The sequence below is a fragment of the Filicampus tigris genome, chromosome 17 (assembly GCF_054856515.1).
Source record: "Filicampus tigris isolate MCC_2025a chromosome 17, RoL_Ftig_1.0, whole genome shotgun sequence".
Lineage (NCBI taxonomy): Eukaryota > Metazoa > Chordata > Actinopteri > Syngnathiformes > Syngnathidae > Filicampus > Filicampus tigris.
Genome location: NC_141233.1, coordinates 409103 through 425191, shown reverse-complemented (window position 1 = coordinate 425191; position 16089 = coordinate 409103). Strand labels below are relative to the sequence as shown.

The 16089-nt window shown below is 40.8% G+C and overlaps 2 protein-coding genes across 2 annotated transcripts in view; one reads left to right on the top strand and one right to left on the bottom strand.

Moving 5' to 3' along the window:
- The window catches only part of LOC147132788 (uncharacterized), a 90701-nt gene extending 81238 nt beyond the window's left edge, over window positions 1-9463 (bottom strand). Inside the window, exon 1 of the mRNA XM_086012091.1 lies at window positions 9345-9463. The gene's annotated coding sequence lies outside the window, so the exon portion shown is untranslated. The remainder of the gene's footprint in view (window positions 1-9344) is intronic.
- On the top strand, window positions 3732-15651 carry LOC147132787 (uncharacterized). The gene is made up of 6 exons (XM_086013158.1): window positions 3732-3821; window positions 4805-5056; window positions 7215-7914; window positions 8583-8908; window positions 15271-15510; window positions 15560-15651. Exons 2-6 carry the CDS (start codon window positions 4912-4914, stop codon window positions 15649-15651), a joined length of 1503 nt encoding a protein of 500 aa, XP_085869284.1. The 5' UTR covers window positions 3732-3821; window positions 4805-4911.
- The last annotated feature ends 438 nt before the right edge of the window (window positions 15652-16089 follow it).

Genomic DNA, 16089 nt, shown 5'->3' with positions numbered 1-16089 from the left:
TGTACGATAAAGAAATAACGGATAAACATCATTCAATTTGGACGTCGTAGGTGCAATAGCTGTAGTGATCAACCGGGTGAGCAGTGCTCTAAGACAAGGATTACAACAACACCCACACAACGTGAGGATAGCTGCAAACACAGCAACAGAAACCAGGACAGAGGAAACCAAGTCCTTGAGATCTACCAAATGTTCTTTCCTACCACTCCATCCAAAGAGACGTGTCCACTCCAGAGTGCTCCTTCATCTTGTGGTTGAGAACGCGGAGGCCATCGATGGCCCTGGTGAGGGACCCCTCCGGGGCCGTGTTGTTAGGTATGAATGTACAACACCGGTCGCCAAACATGGCGCACACCCCACCCTTTTCCGCCAGGAGCTTGTCAACCGCTATGCGGTTCTAGAACGTCATGAGAGAGGTGGCTGCCAATTGTTCTTTGATAGCAAGAAATCCTGCTTCAGTATAGTTACCCAGTTTCTGCACATTGTAGTGGAGGCAGTTGATCCTGTCAACATTTTTATTCGGCGTGATCCAAATAAAAATGGACTCCCAACCAGCTGCAATCTGATCAACCAGTTTATACTCATCTGGTACACCTCGAGGTACTCCAATAGCATCAATATAGGTCGGATCTCCATCCCTCCAGGAAGCACTACGCCGACTCCTAAAGAACTTGTCTCGCGGAATGTGCGTCAGAGCTGCCCTCTGGATATCCTCTACAGTAGATGGAAAAGCGGAGCGGAGGCCATCGAGGTATTCAACACATTTGTATATGATGACCCTGAAGACAAAGACAAGTTTGATAGGGTCCTACAGAAATTTGATGAGCACTGTCTTGCTAAGAAAAATGAAACTTGTGAGAGAAATGTGTTTCGTTCAAAACTCCAACAGGCTGGTGAGTCCTTTGATAATTTCCTCACCGATCTCAAAATTAAAGCAAAGTCCTATAACTTTGGCGATCTGAAAAACTCAATGGTAAGGTATCAGATTGTGTTCGGGACGAATGAGAAGAAGTTAAGAGAGAGGCTGTTGACGGAAGCGGACCTAATATTGGAAAGTGCAATAAAGACATGCCAAGCTAACGAGCTAGCAAAGCAACACGTGCTAACTTTCCAAGCAGCGCCATCTTATGAAGTAACCGAGTCCGTGAAAGCAGTGACAAAGAAAGGAAAAACCACGATTCATGAACAAGAAAAAGAACAAAAACAGTGACAATGACCAAGCTCTGTTCAGCTGTAAAAAGTGTGGAGAAACGCACGAGCCCAAGCAGTGTCCTGCATTTGGGAGAACATGTGCAAAAGTGTAAGAAGCAAAATCACTATGCAAAAATGTGCCACACCAAGAAAAAGATACACACTGTGCGGGAATACACAGATGACAGTGATGACTTAAGTGACACTTTTTTCATCCAAATGGTGTCATGTGAGGAAGACGGTGTGCAGCAACAAACTAAAGGTGACTGAGGGCGTGCTCTAAATGCCGTAAAAGAAGATAAATGGATTGCACCTCTGCTAGTCAATGGGTCACTAGTTACTTTTAAAATTGACACAGGAGCAAAAGCAAATCTAATTAATGAAAAAGACTTGAAATCACTTGAAGAGAAACCGAAAAGAGTCACAGACAAGGCCATGATATTGAAAACATACAACAATCAGACAATAAAAACAAAGGGATGTTGTCGGCTAAAAGTGACAGCAAAGGGAAAACTACACAAATTAATGTTCACAATTGTGCCAAGTGGACTGGAGTCAATCCTAGGAAACAAGGCATCCGAAGAGCTTGGATTGGTGAAAAGAATTTACCAAATCAACAGCAATGATGTTAAAAAAGACAAAATGAACAACAAACTGTTCGAAGTGAATGTAGTAAGAGTATAGTGAACAAATACTCTTCTGTCTTCAAAGGACATGGTACGCTACCTTACACTTACAAAATACGGCTCAAGGAAGATGCCAAACCTGTAGTATATGCCCCGAGGGGAGTGCCAGCCCCTCTCAAAGTTGGATTAAAAAAGGAACTGAACAGAATGACACAGATGGGAGTCATAGAGAGGGTGGAAGAACCCACCGACTGGGTGAATTCCATCACATGTGTTAAAAAGAGGAACTCCCATGAGTTACGTGTCTGCCTAGACCCTAAAGATCTGGATGAAAACATTAAAAGAGAACATTACCAAATTCCCAAGCGTGAAGAGATCCTGAGTGACGTGGCAGGTGCAAATTACTTCAGCAAATTAGATGCCTCGCATGGATTTTGGCATCTGAAGCTCGACCCAGAAAGCAGCAGGTACACCACCTTCAACACACCATTTGGGCGTTTCTGCTTTCTGAGGCTGCCATTTGGGATAAAGTCAGCGCCTGAGATCTTTTATAGAGCTATGGGGTCGATCATAGAAGGTCTGGAGGGAACACTTGTGTACATTGACGATTTAGTTGTTTAGGGAACCACAGAACAACAACACAATGAGAGACTTGAGAAGCTGCTACACAGAGTTAAAATGAATGGACTTAAACTAAAAAGAGAGAAATGTTTGTTTGGAGTTACAGAAATGACATTCTTGGGAGACAAGCTCACAGCGGATGGAGTGGTGCCAGACAAAACCAAAGTGCAAGCAATTTTGGATATGCCAGCTCCAACTGAGAAAAAAGGACTTCTGCGAGCAATGGGGATGATAAACTTCCTGGGTAAATTTATTCCCAAAAGTTAACAACAGAATCCCAAAGTCCGGGCGTATTTGACAAAATTAATTAAAACGATGTAAATCTCCCTTTCATAGCAACACGGCGGTGATAAACGGGCATCTAAAAAGGAAGCACGTTGTGGCTGATGCTCGATTTCATTTATGGCATAGGGACAGTCGTTTCTGGAAGCTTGATAGTTAGCACACACAGGCTACCGTGTGCATTTGAGTGAACACCGCACGCATGTCCTGTTGTGGTACGCTGACATTTTGTAGCGTCTACTACGAATTAAGGAGGCCCGAGTCAGCAAACGCACGTTTATTAAAAACCAAAACAGTTTCTGTGTACCCGCAAGTTGACATCAAACAGCGAGAGGATATGCGCTGCCTCACGGTCACTTTGACTTTGAGTGTTGCATTTCGGAAATCCCTCTACTCAAAGTTAACACTGCATAACCTGTTTTCCACAAACCCTCGATGGCAATACCTAACACTAAAAGACATAACATACCTAGGTCATTAGAATATACTAATTTGGAATGGTTCCTCCTAATATTTGTTTTTTTTCCCATTCCGAGTTCATACCACATTTTGAATGTATGGATCAAATTATGCATATTAGAGAAGCAAAACAAAACATTTTGGATTAAGGTTAAAGAAACACAAACCAATACAAGTGTCATAGTTTGTGTTTTGAGTTTATTTTTCCTTGTTCCTTTGTCTGTCTCTCGTTAAATTATTGAGTCCACCTGTGCTTGTCATCCCGGTCCATGGTGTTAGCCAATCAGCTCCCTCCTACCCTCTGTCTCTTGTCCTGGTGTTCCTCGTTGTTTCAAATTGTCTGTATTTAGTTCAGCGCTTTTGTTCAGTCCTTTGTTCAGTCAGTTTGTTGTCATTTGTCAATGGTCCGTTGTCAAAGTCAAGTCCTAGTGTTTGTTTAGTTTCCTTTTGATCCATGTTGATTTTTAGTTATTTCAGTGCCTTGTTGGCCTTTTTTGTTTTCTTTTAATTAAATACTTTAGACTGCACTTGATTTTTGCCTCCTGCTTTAGGGTCCTCCTCCACGCATTTCGTGACAGAACGAACTGACCTAAAAACTGGACCCAGCGGCCCAGACATCACCAGGTGCCTTTTGTTTTCTCGGTAAGAAGCTGGGCTGGAACACCGTGACTCTTGCTGCCATGAGGGAAGTTCTCCAAACCCTAAGAAAAGGCTGATGCCAATAATAGCCAAAATGCCAATTATCTTACCGATAATTGGCCCAGTCTATCTATAGTGGTAGGCTTGCAACGTATGGTATCTCTGAGGCACCGTACTGCATGCACTTCAAAATGCACTCACTTAAGAGATTCGGTCATTGCATTTTATCAGTTCACCACAAGATGGCACTAAATTCTACACATTGGGCCTTTAATATTTATTCATCCATCCATTATCCAATCCGGTTATGTCACAATGGTTGCAGGCGTGCTGGAGGCTTTCCCAGCCGTCTTCAGGCAGTAGGCGGGGTACGCCCTGAACCGGTTGCCAGCCAATCGCAGGGCACACAAAGACAAACATTCGCACTCACTCACACCTCGGGGTAATTTGGAGTGTCCAATGAACCTACTACGCATGTTTTTGGAATGTGGGAGGAAACCGGAGTACCCGGAGAAAACCCACCTAACCACTCGGAGAACATGCAAACTCCACACAAGAAGGGCGGGGCTGGATTCACACCCACAACCTCTGCACTGTGAGGCAGACGTGCTAACCAGTCGACCGCCGTTATTTTTTTCAACTGCAATGATTCTATTTTTAGTGAGGTTAGTTCATCGCCATAGAAATGAATGCATTCGCAACAATGATTTAATAAAGGAGCTTAAATGACACAGTGTAAAGACACAAATAATCTCTTAAACTTCTGCATTATGTCATGAATATAGGAGGCCAATACCGCTTTTGATAGGGCCACCACTAAATAAGGTGCAATGTCAGACCCTGTGCAAAGATGGACTCCCCCCAAAATGCATCAGTAAGTCAGTTTGCAAATGCCAAACAGTATGTTGTAATCTGAAATTGTCTGGCTGTCCTAATCACCTTCATTCTACACATCAACCATGTGTATTTGACTTCTTGTCTTGCAGACATCAGTGAAGATGTTCGAGCTGAGCAGCAGTGGCCAGAGTGCGCTCACATTAAAGAGGAAGAGGGGAATGAGGAAGTCCACCATTTCAAAGAGGAAGAGGAGCAGATGTCTCTTTACATCAAAAATGAGGAGGAGTCGGAGCAACCTTGCATGAAAGAGGAGAGAGAAGACCCGCACTACACTAAAGAGGTGGAGGAGGATATGTGCAAGCTGCCATCGACTGGTGTCCCTTTGAACAGTGAAGATGAAGGTAAAATAAATGTGAGGTGAGCAGAGGGGCGAAGCCTCCAAGCAGCAGTTCATGTCAACACATGACAACAGAAGTTGATGGTGATCAATGCGCAGGACCGCAAGCAGACGGCCTCTTAGCTACACTATCTGAGAGTGACAACACAATGATGACGTCAATGAGGAGTTTGTGGGTGATGACAACAAAAGACGGAAATGTTGTCAGTGTAGACAGCGTGACATTTGCTTTTAAAGGAGAAATCAACCCAAGCACATTTTTTTCAAAAATATGTTCCCAGCAGGCCCACTAGTTGAAACATGGCATTCTGATTAATGTTGTGTTTGTGGAATATGAGTTAAAGACAAAGTCAACCCAAACATATTTTTTTCAAGAATATGTTCTATGTAGGGCGGCACGGTGGTCGACTGGTTAGCACGTCCACCTCACAGTTCAGAGGTCGTGGGTTCGATCCCGGCTCCGGCCTCCCTGTGTGGAGTTTGCATGTTCTCCCCGTGCCTGCGTGGGTTTCCTCCTGGTACTCCGGTTTCCTCCCACATTCCAAAAACATGCATGGTAAGTTGATTGGACTGTCTAAATTGCCCCTAGGTGTGATTGTGAGTGCGGATGTTTGTCTCTGTGTGCCCTGCGATTGGCTGGCAACCAATTCAGGGTGTCCCCCGCCCACTGCCCAAAGACAGCTGGGATAGGCTCCAGCACGCCCGTGACCCTTGTGAGGATAAGCGGTATGGATAATGAATGAATGAATGAATGTTCTATGTAAGCCCACTAGTTGAAACAAGGCATTCTGATAAATATTGCGTTTGTGGAATAAGAGTTAATCCACTCGTTTTTAGCCATCTCTGGGGGCGGCCATTTTGTCACTTCTGGCGACTGAAAATGACATTACAACTACCCAGGGCTTAGGGAACGACCAATCACAGCTCGCCTGTTTTCTAAAGCTAAGCCGTGATTGGTGACCTGAGCCCCGAGTAGTTGTGAGGTCATTTTCAGTGTACAGAAATGACAAAATGGCCGCCCCTGAGATGGCTCAAAACAGGTGGATTTTGCTGCTTAACTTATATTGCATAAACGCAATATTAATCAGAATGCCGTGTGTTGGAAACATATTCTTGAAAAAAAATGTTTGGGTTGATTTCTCCTTTAAGCAGAAAAATCCACACCTTTTTAGCCAAAGAAAAAGGGGGCGGCCATTTTGTCACTTCTGTCGACTGAAAATGACATCACAACTGCTAAGGGTTCAGGTAACGACCAATCACAGCTCAGCTTCAGAAAACAGGTCAGCCGTTTACTTTGGGGGGAAAAAGCAATGAAAAGGCCTTGAATAAGTTTTAGAAAACTTGATTGACATTTTTTTTTTCGTGAGCTGGGAATGGCCTGGTTTGACCCAGCGTGTGATGACGTCACTGGCCCAACGGGGTCATCTTCAGAGCGATGTCAAGCTCTCGGTAAGTATTGGTCGCTCCGCTGTTGTTTAGTCCAAGGATTCTTGCAGCACACAATAGCTAAAGACATGTCTAAACGCGCATCGTAATTTGATCGATCTTGTAGATGCGATTACAGTCCAATTGTGTCATACTAGCGGCTGGCTTATTTTGAAAGATAGTGGCAAGTGAGGTTTGCCATCTTCTAAAATATGGCTACGGCCATGTTTAGATATTTCAGCCATCGACAATAAACCAACAGAGAAACACAGCGAGTATGTTTTGTGTACAACAACAGTATTTACGTCGCCTCCAGAGCGCTTCCAACATGGTGGATACCCCGGTAGTGACGTCATTAGATGACGCGCCGTGCACGGAATTCAACAAAGAACTATTGGCAGTTGAAGACCGGAGTTGGTGACCCTTGGCATGGACTATTTAAAATCTGAGAAAAAAAACTCATTTATGTAATCATTTGAAATGCAAATGTCTTGTTTTACAAGAGACCAACAGAATTTTTTGAATCCATGTGTGGGGTTGAGTAGCCAGCCGTTTTTTGGGGGGTTTTTTTCCCCTGATGTTCCGGTCTAAGAAGGGATCGGCCGCATCGCTCTGCGTGCAGCAGGCACAAGTCAAGGTAGCACTGTAGAAACAATAATACACAACATCAAAGTGGCCTGAGGTTTGACTTGACCAAACCAAATGTGTGTTTGTCTTTTTGTGTCCTGCTGACGTAGGTAAAAAATATCTTTGTCCTGAGCAAAAGGAGCCAGACATCACTCACATCAAAAAGGAGGAGGAAGGGGAGGAAAAGGCGGATATCAACAAGTCATCACTGCCCTTTGTACCTTTAAAGCGTGAAGATGAAGACAAGGGTGAGGGTGAGGATGACAGAGGGGCGGAGCCTCCAAGCAGCAGCTCAAGTCAACACGTGACAACAGATAGTGACCTCTGGGGACCATCAGAAGCACAAAGTGATGGCACATCACCACACTCTCCTGACACTGATGATGATGATCAACAAGCTAAAGGTGATAGGGCATGTCACACTGACAACAAATGCTGGGAATGTTCTCAGTGTGGGAAAACATTAAGTTCAAAGTGGTCTTTAAAATTGCACACAAGAACACACAGTGGAGAAAAACCTTTTTCCTGCTCCGTTTGTGGCAAAAGCTTCCCTGCAAAGTCAAGTTTAAAAGAACACACAAGAACACACAGTGGAGAAAAACCTTTTTCCTGTTCGGTTTGTGGAAAAAAATTCTCTCTAAAGTCACATTTAATGAAGCACACAAGAACACACAGTGGGGAAAAAACTTTTTCCTGCTTAGATTGTGGTAGATGTTTCTCTCATAAATCATATTTAATGAAGCACACAAGAACACACAGCGGAGAAAAAACAGTTTCCTGTTCAGTTTGTGGAAAAAAATTATCTGCAAAGTCAAGTTTAACAGAGCACACAAGAACACACAGTGGAGAAAAAACGTTTTCCTGCACAGTTTGTGGCAAAATCTTCATTTCTAAATCAATTTTTACAAAGCACACAAGAACACACAGTGGAGAAAAAACGTTTTCCTGTTTAGATTGTGGTAGACGTTTCTTTCATAAATCATATCTAATAAAGCACACAAGAACACACAGCGGAGAAAAACCCTTTTCCTGTTCAGTTTGTGGAAAAAAATTCTCTGCAAAGTCAAGTTTAACAGAACACACAAGAACACACAGTGGAGAAAAAACAGTGACAGTGCTGCAGTGCTGTAGTGAAATGTAAGGAACAGCATTGGATAAAAATAAAACTAGACTAACAGTAGTGGGGAATGTTGAGTATTGCACGGTATTACAGTAGTGGGGAATATTGGGTATTGCACGATACGAGCTCAACTACACACAAGAACACACGGTGGAGAAAAACCTTTTTCCTGCTCAGTTTGTGGCAAAAGCTTCTCCGTAGAGTCAAGTTTAAAACTACACACAAGAACACACAGTGGAGAAAAACCTTTTTCCTGCTCAGATTGTGGTAGACCTTTCTCTCATAAATCAGATTTAATAAAGCACACAATAACACACACTGGAGAAAAATCTTTTTCCTGTACAGTTTGTGTAAAAAGCTTCACTCTAAAGTCACATTTAACACAACACACAAGAACACAAAGAGGAGAAAAGCCCTTTTCCTGCTCAGTTTGTGGCAAAAGCTTCTCCGTAAAGTCAAGTTTAAAACTACACACAAGAACACACAGTGGAGAAAAGCCTTTTTCCTGCTCAGTTTGTGGCAAAAGCTTCTCTAAAAAGTCAAATTTAACAGAGCACACAAGAAGACACAGTGGAGAAAAACCTTTTTCCTGCTCAGTTTGTGGCAAAAGCTTCTCGAAAAAAACATCCTTAACCCAACACACAAGAAGACACAGTGGAGAAAAACCTTTTATCTGCTTGGATTGTGGCAAAAGCTCCTCTAATAAATCAGATTTAATAAAGCACACAAGAACACACACTGGGAAGAAACCGTTCAGTTGCAGTGTTTGTGCTAAAGGTTTCTCCACTAAACAGTGTGTTGTGAAACACAAGTGTGCAGGTGAGAATGGCATCACTCCATGAATCTTTAAAAAAAGAAACTGAATGAACTGACTCCTTGTGCTAAGCTGTAAAAGTGTAAATGATAATGAATAAAATGGTGGGCCGATGGCATCGTGCCCGCGGGACATTCACTACATACTGAACAACTTAAAGCATTCCTGGGCATGTTATATATGGTTAGAAAACTGAGTTTCCGCAGATTCGAATGATACCAAACATTATGAGATACAATCATATCTGCAGGCTCGGCGAGCATTTCAGTCAAAGCAATCGCTAACACACAAAAATATGGAACTCACCATTTCAGCGTCAAATGTCCGACACAATTTCATAATCCATCAGAAATGATAGTATTACATCGACATGGGTCCAGTAAAAGTATTCCAGTAATATAGTTAGTCCACAACAAGCCTGACATCCATAAAGCCACGTTATTAGCTGCTGCAACCGTTAACAGGTTGCCATCAGATCTGCATATTTTTTACATATTTTCCATCGTAGATCGAGTTAGCTTCGACGGATTTAGCCACACGCGATTTCAAAACATAGGCTGGACCTTATTGTTTGATTGGTTGATTGCTTACTTGAACCAATAAAGTAATGTTTCCTGTCTTTTTCGGTCTACAACTGCCAATGAACATATCGTGCATAAATAGTACCACCCCTGCATATGGACGATTCGTCAGTTGTGTTTGCAGTCACAACTAAAAGTGCTAAAATGGTTATTGACGAATTCAACGGCCAATGAAATTCTTCCCCAAAAAACCCATGGAAACTCTTTTGAACAAAAACAAACACTGTGCGTAACTTATGTAACACACTTTCAACGCCGCCGGCAGCAACGTCAAGCAAGCCGTGCGCCAGAGCGCACGTCATATCGCATCACCTTCTTTGATGTTTTTGTTTTTGTTTAATCTGGATGTAGGATATGATAGCGCCAAGTCTTACTTTTCATTAGACCTCATGATTGTTGAAGCATTCCACAATAGCAGCCTTTTCTCCTACATATGTGAACATGGTTGCAATGGAATCACCCAAATGCCACACTTTTGGTTCGCCTGGACATTAGTAAAACTAGTGTAAAATGCTCATTTTCTGTCATATTATTGTCAAATTTGAAATGGAATTGGAAGAGCCTTTGAGCTGTAGTCCTGTTGTGTTATTTAGTCCACCACGCTAACACATAATTTTCCAGGCAGATTTTTTGGAGAAAAAAAAAAAATAGTATTCAAACTTCCATAATTCAGTGCCAGTAGCACTTAGAAAGATTCTGACAGTTGAGGAGAAGAATTCAATGTGTTATCTTCAAAAAGAGACCAAAACTATGCTGATACTCCAAATTGTTCAAATACAGCTTCAGTTTTACTTTGGATGGACCTTTTTAGGCATTCAGGTAAAAATATCAGGTGAATGGCAACAGGTTTTAAAGACACAAAGCCAATTATGTCAGTGACAGAAGAACCATTGTGTCGTAGTGATGGTGATTTTATTATTATTATTTTTTTAAGAGTTTATATCAAGTGTAACTGAAATCAGATGTCACTTCTCTTTGCCTGTGACATTTGGTAACGTTGTGCTTTTTGGTTGTGTTTTTAATTGTACGGAACAGAAAAGGAGTGAGAAGAACCTGCGCTTATGAAATTGTAGCACTTTTCAGCAATCGTCAATAAAATCACTTGTTCCACTTGCTCAACTGGCCTTCATCACACTGTGTGAAACTGTGAAAAGAACAGCAGAACTAGAAGGTGAATTAGAAGAACACGAAAAAGAAAAGTAAGTAGTGTCAGTATCTCTCAATGGTTTTTGAACGATCTGGCTGGCCTGGAGACCAGTTGGTGACCTGATTTGAAGGGCCACGAACATGAGCTTGGCAGTGACAAAAACAAACATCCTCTGTACACCCTGATACTGTATCAAAACACTTTCTCAAGAAATTCCACCTTGTTGTAGAATTACAGGCTCCAATAGGAAGGTCACTGACATGAAAGAAGTGGATTCTGGTGGGCCAAGGCGTGGCCAGGGCATGCTTGTTCCACGTGCTTGTTTACACGTCTTTCACGTCTGTATGGCGTTAGATTAATGCCACAATTACATAAGCGTAATGTCAAATACCGCGTACAAAAATGTGTTTTGTGTGTGTGTAATGTGAAATACCATGTACAAAAGTATTTCGCGTGTACAAAAAGCATGTTTTGTACGTTCCAAAATGTGTTTCGCGTGTACAAAACTGATTGGCTGTTTACTGACCAATCGTAATCAAGAGAGTGGGGAGAAACCGAGTACCCAACAGAATGGAATGATGCGGCGATCAATTACCATGGCGGCTAATGATGAAGACGCAAATGCACAGCGACGGGTGATTATAAAAACAAATAAAACAAACAATATGTTTTATAGAAGCATATTATTGTTGAATTAATACCACAACAATAAGAACAACAAAATGTGAAGAACACCGTCTGTTTTGAGTTTGAGGCTTCCCAGAATCGTACTTAACTGCTGTAATACGCGATTGGATAGTAAACAGCCAATCAGAAATAACCCTACTGTCCAACTCCTGATTGGTTAAGAATTGTGGCACTATTATAACGCCTGAATCGCAAGCGTGAATCAGCGTATTGTACGCGTATTAGAAAGAAGCAAGCGTAAAAAAAACCATCTTGTGCGTGCATGTGGACGGTTTTGTACACGCGAAACACATTTTGGAACAAAACATGCTTTTTGTATGCGGTATTTCACATTACATACACGTGAAACACTTGTACATGGTATATCACATTACATACACACAAAACACATTTTTGTACGCGGTATTTGACATTACGCTTACTTAATTGTGGCATCGATCTAACGCCATACGTCTGCACTTACAGAAATATTGACACATGCTTTTGTGCGCTTCAGTAGGTGATCACCAAATGCCACCATTATGTACAAAATGTCATTATAATAGGTATAATTACAGCAATCTCTGATAGTTATCAAATCTATTTCTAAATTAGGTGCCCAATCAGAAAAATGTTTTTGTTCAGTTGTACTCCGGTCACACTTCATTAGTGTGTTTTTTATTGCACGTATGTTAGCACCTGGTGATTGCCTCTGGCCAACACATCGAAGTTAGCTTGTTATCAGATTCCACTTACCGATGGGCCAAATTGGGACGGCCAGCCAACTCTCTGTGTAAAGGGTAAATACTACCCTTTGTCCCCCGCCCGCTCTAACGTGGTCTCCTCGTGGATGGGAGTTTCTCAAGTTGGCTTTGAGATAGATTCGCTTAGGTTTCTAACCGTCTTTTAATTTAAGGAGTCAATCCGGCCAACTTTGATTCCTCACTATTAATGGATAACCTTACTTCGGAGTTAATGTGAATAATTTGACCACTCCTTTTTTACAACGGCTCTATCTCATTTTAAATGTGTAGCAACTTGGTACGACCTAAGGGTTTTAACAATCCTTGTTACGATTGCTTGGATTTGTGAATTGTACTTAATGTACCACAGTCAGTAATTGAATTCAATTACGATGTTATGGTTATTGTTACGCTTTCACATTAGAGGTGGAATGGTTCATATGTGTAACTAAAATGATAATAAAGTCACAAAGTACTTGACTTGTAATTAGATCAAATTTATTAAAGAAGTAGTAAGTCGTACAAAAAGAAATCAATGTTGTTCATACCAGACGTGTAATACATTCATCAATATGACAATTGCTAATTGACAATCCAAAATCTTGAAACGTAATAAATGGGGATTTATATAAATCAAAATGTTTAATAAAATTAAAAGAAAGCTGAACATTCATAAATGGTAATAGGTTTAACATGATTCTTCTCTTATTGTGGAAAAAGAGAAAACCATCCTTAAATTATATGATAGTATATTCAACCAATTGAATGATTCAACAAAAATAGAACGTATCAAACATATCAAGAAAAGAAATAAAAAATTAGGTACAAATTCAATAAAGGCAGTAAATACATTTAAGTATACGGTAATTCAATTTAGGGTGAATTCAAGAGTGATCAGTTCTTAAATTACACAACGTCTAATTAGTAGATAAGATAAAATTGGCTTTTTGAAAATAATGGATTACTGACTCCCTTATGCTCAATAGAATGTCTGTTTTCATTTTTACGTGATCATCAATGGAATTTTAGAGGTGTCCAAAAGAAGTTGAAATATTCCTGTCTGTCTAGCGTCTTACACTGAGCTCAAAAAACGTACAAATGTCCCTTCTAATTTTGCATCCAACGTCTAAGTGCATCCTGCTACGTCTCAGGACGAAAAAGAACGCTTTCCACTGAAGGCGGGGCTTCTATATAGACTTCTAAAATGTTGTAGAACCATCTGTGTGGTCAGGTGACTACAAGAGAGCCAATCGTAAAAGCTTAGATATCGTCTGATGTTCCTGTGCTAATTTAGATAACCTTTTGTGGTTAAACAACGTGATGTTTTTCTGTTAAAGCTTCGTTTTTTGGGGGGAATTTTACCGTTTGCACTGACCAAGTACATCTGGCAGATCAACGGATTGTAAAAACCCCTGTTTACGCGAATATGCCAGTAACCTGAATTCACCCAGTACATACATTTCTGAGAAATAGCTTCGAAGCAAACATTGTCATCAAATAAATTTTAAAAAACTGTTGCGCTTGGAACATATAGCGCTCACTTACAGCGCTAGTCTAAAACCACAGAGAACATCTTGTCTTCAACCCACAACGAGCTTCCTGTGTCTTTAACCCCGGTGCAAAACACAAGCATAACAATTCTGTAACATTAAAAATGTGAAATAACTACTCACATGATTGCTATAATTCTCACATGCAACAATGGGTCTAATAATTTAATCCAAAATGCAAATCCTTATCCAGCTTTTACAAAAATCAAATAATGAACCACATGTGGGGTGCATGCAACATCTTTATGAAACAATGTTATATTGGTGTGTTTTAAAATGACACAAATCTCACCTACAGTACTATGAAACAGAGAATTGTCACATTAATCCCAAAACCTAACAAAGACAGACTTTTACTTCAAAATTAGCGACCTATAACTTTGATATGTAATGATTACAAATTTTTCGCGAATAGATTAGATATGAGTTTAACAAGTTGATGAATGTCAGTAGGCTTTTATTAAGGGTAGAAGCATACATAACCATAGGCTGATTACTCATTTGTTAGATTAGAGTGAATATGTCACAAATGACAGTTATATACTGTTTCTAGATTTTTTTTTTAGGCTTTTGAACATCCCTTTTTGTTTTAAGTGCTTCACTTTGGGGGTTTTGGGAATAAATGTAATATTGTGAAAATGTTTTACACTGACATCAGCAGCTCTGTTTCTCGGAACCCTGGAGTGACCCCGAGATTGACAGTATGACGTGATATTTGCCAGGGATGCCCGGTTTCTCCCAAGCTTTTCATACTGACAACACAACTGTTAACATTACTTATTAATAATGCTGGGAATATTCAAGGGATTCACATTTTCAATCAAGAATTTAAGATAAGACAATTTGCGGATGACACCTGTATATTTGTAAAGGATAGATTAAAGGTGGACAAGACTCTCAACACTATCTCGAAATTTTCTAAAGCGCCCGGATTATCTCTAAACATTAAAAAATTTGAAGTACTCCCTCTTCATACAACCACTGACACATCTGTTGCTTCAACTGAAGTTAAATCCGAAATAAGATATTTATTGTTAACAATATCAAAAAATGTCACCAGAAGAGAACACATAAATATTGCTAGCTGTATCCTAGAAATGAAGTGCATCTGGCACTTTCCGTCAGAGTATATGTGTGTATATAATGTCAGAGGTATTAAATTTCATTGAGAAAACAAGTGTCCGGCAAAGTGTTATTCACACAAGATTTTACCCGAGAGGAAATAAATAAATGTCAAAGACAATTTAAAAAAGCAAAGTCTCCAGGAGAGGGCTGATTCTGCCTCGAGTTCTACTTTTTGGGATATGTTGGCACCTGATCTAAACACTGTTTTTAATAAATTGGACAAAACAAGTCGACTACCAGACAGCTTCAGAGTAGACACAGTTGCACTATTGCATAAAAAGGGAGACAAGACTGACCTTGGTAACTGGCGACCCATTACGTTTTTAAATGTTGATTGCAAACTTTTTAGTAAACTTTTACCTCTGCGTTTTTCTGTTTTAATGGACGAATTGATCGACCCTGACCAAACCTGTGCCATAGCGCGGAGGAAGATCACCGACAGCCTCATGCTGATCCGTGGCACCATCTGCTACGCAAGAGACAGAAATATGCGGCTAGTAGTCCTAAACTTGGATTTTGAGAAGGCCTTCGATCGAGTTTCGCACCAGTTCCTCTTTAGGTTACTGCAAAAATTGGGTCTTTCCAAAAGGTTTATAGAGTGGGTGGACATTAGCAACAAATTTGTGGTCAATGGGAATTTGACAAAAGCAGTTCACTCAGGTGTGCGTCAGGGCTGTCCTTTATCTGCTCTCCTCTGTTTTATGCATAGAACCACTGGCACAGATTTTGAGACGGGACCTGTCAGATTCCGCTTACCCGAGCGACCATCGGGAAAGGTCCCTATACCGACTCTCCGTTTAAAGGGTCGTAACTCCCCTTATCCCTCGCCCGCTCTAAAGCTGTCTTGTGCGGGGACGGGAGCTCTTTAAGTCTGTGTCGAGATGAATTTGCCTAGGCATCTACACTCTAAAAACAGTTGGGTTATTTCACTAACCCAATTTTTGGATTGTTTGTGTTGAGTCAAAAGTCTGGTTTATTTCTTATAAACTAACCCAATCGTTGGTTCAAATTAACTATATTTTGGATTATATGACAATTACTGGCATATAACCCAACATAAAACGTAATGCCAAAAATCAACCTTGTAGTCCCATACACAGGTGCCAGATGTACAATTGAATTAAGTATGACTGGCGGCCTTGACAGCCACCGACATACTGTTCATGTCTACACACGCAGCATCGTGGTCAAGTCAACAACACTTTTGACATTTGGATTTCTTCATTTATCACATTGTTT

Excerpts from the sequence above, each read along its gene's own strand:
- LOC147132787 (XM_086013158.1), top strand. The coding sequence starts at position 4,912 with ATGTCTCTTTACATCAAAAATGAGGAGGAGTCGGAGCAACCTTGCATG. Across the intron at positions 7,915-8,582 it reads GGAAAAAAATTATCTGCAAA|CTTCACTCTAAAGTCACATT; the intron begins GTCAAGTTTAAC and ends TTGTGTAAAAAG. Across the intron at positions 8,909-15,270 it reads ACCTTTTATCTGCTTGGATT|CGCGGAGGAAGATCACCGAC; the intron begins GTGGCAAAAGCT and ends CCTGTGCCATAG.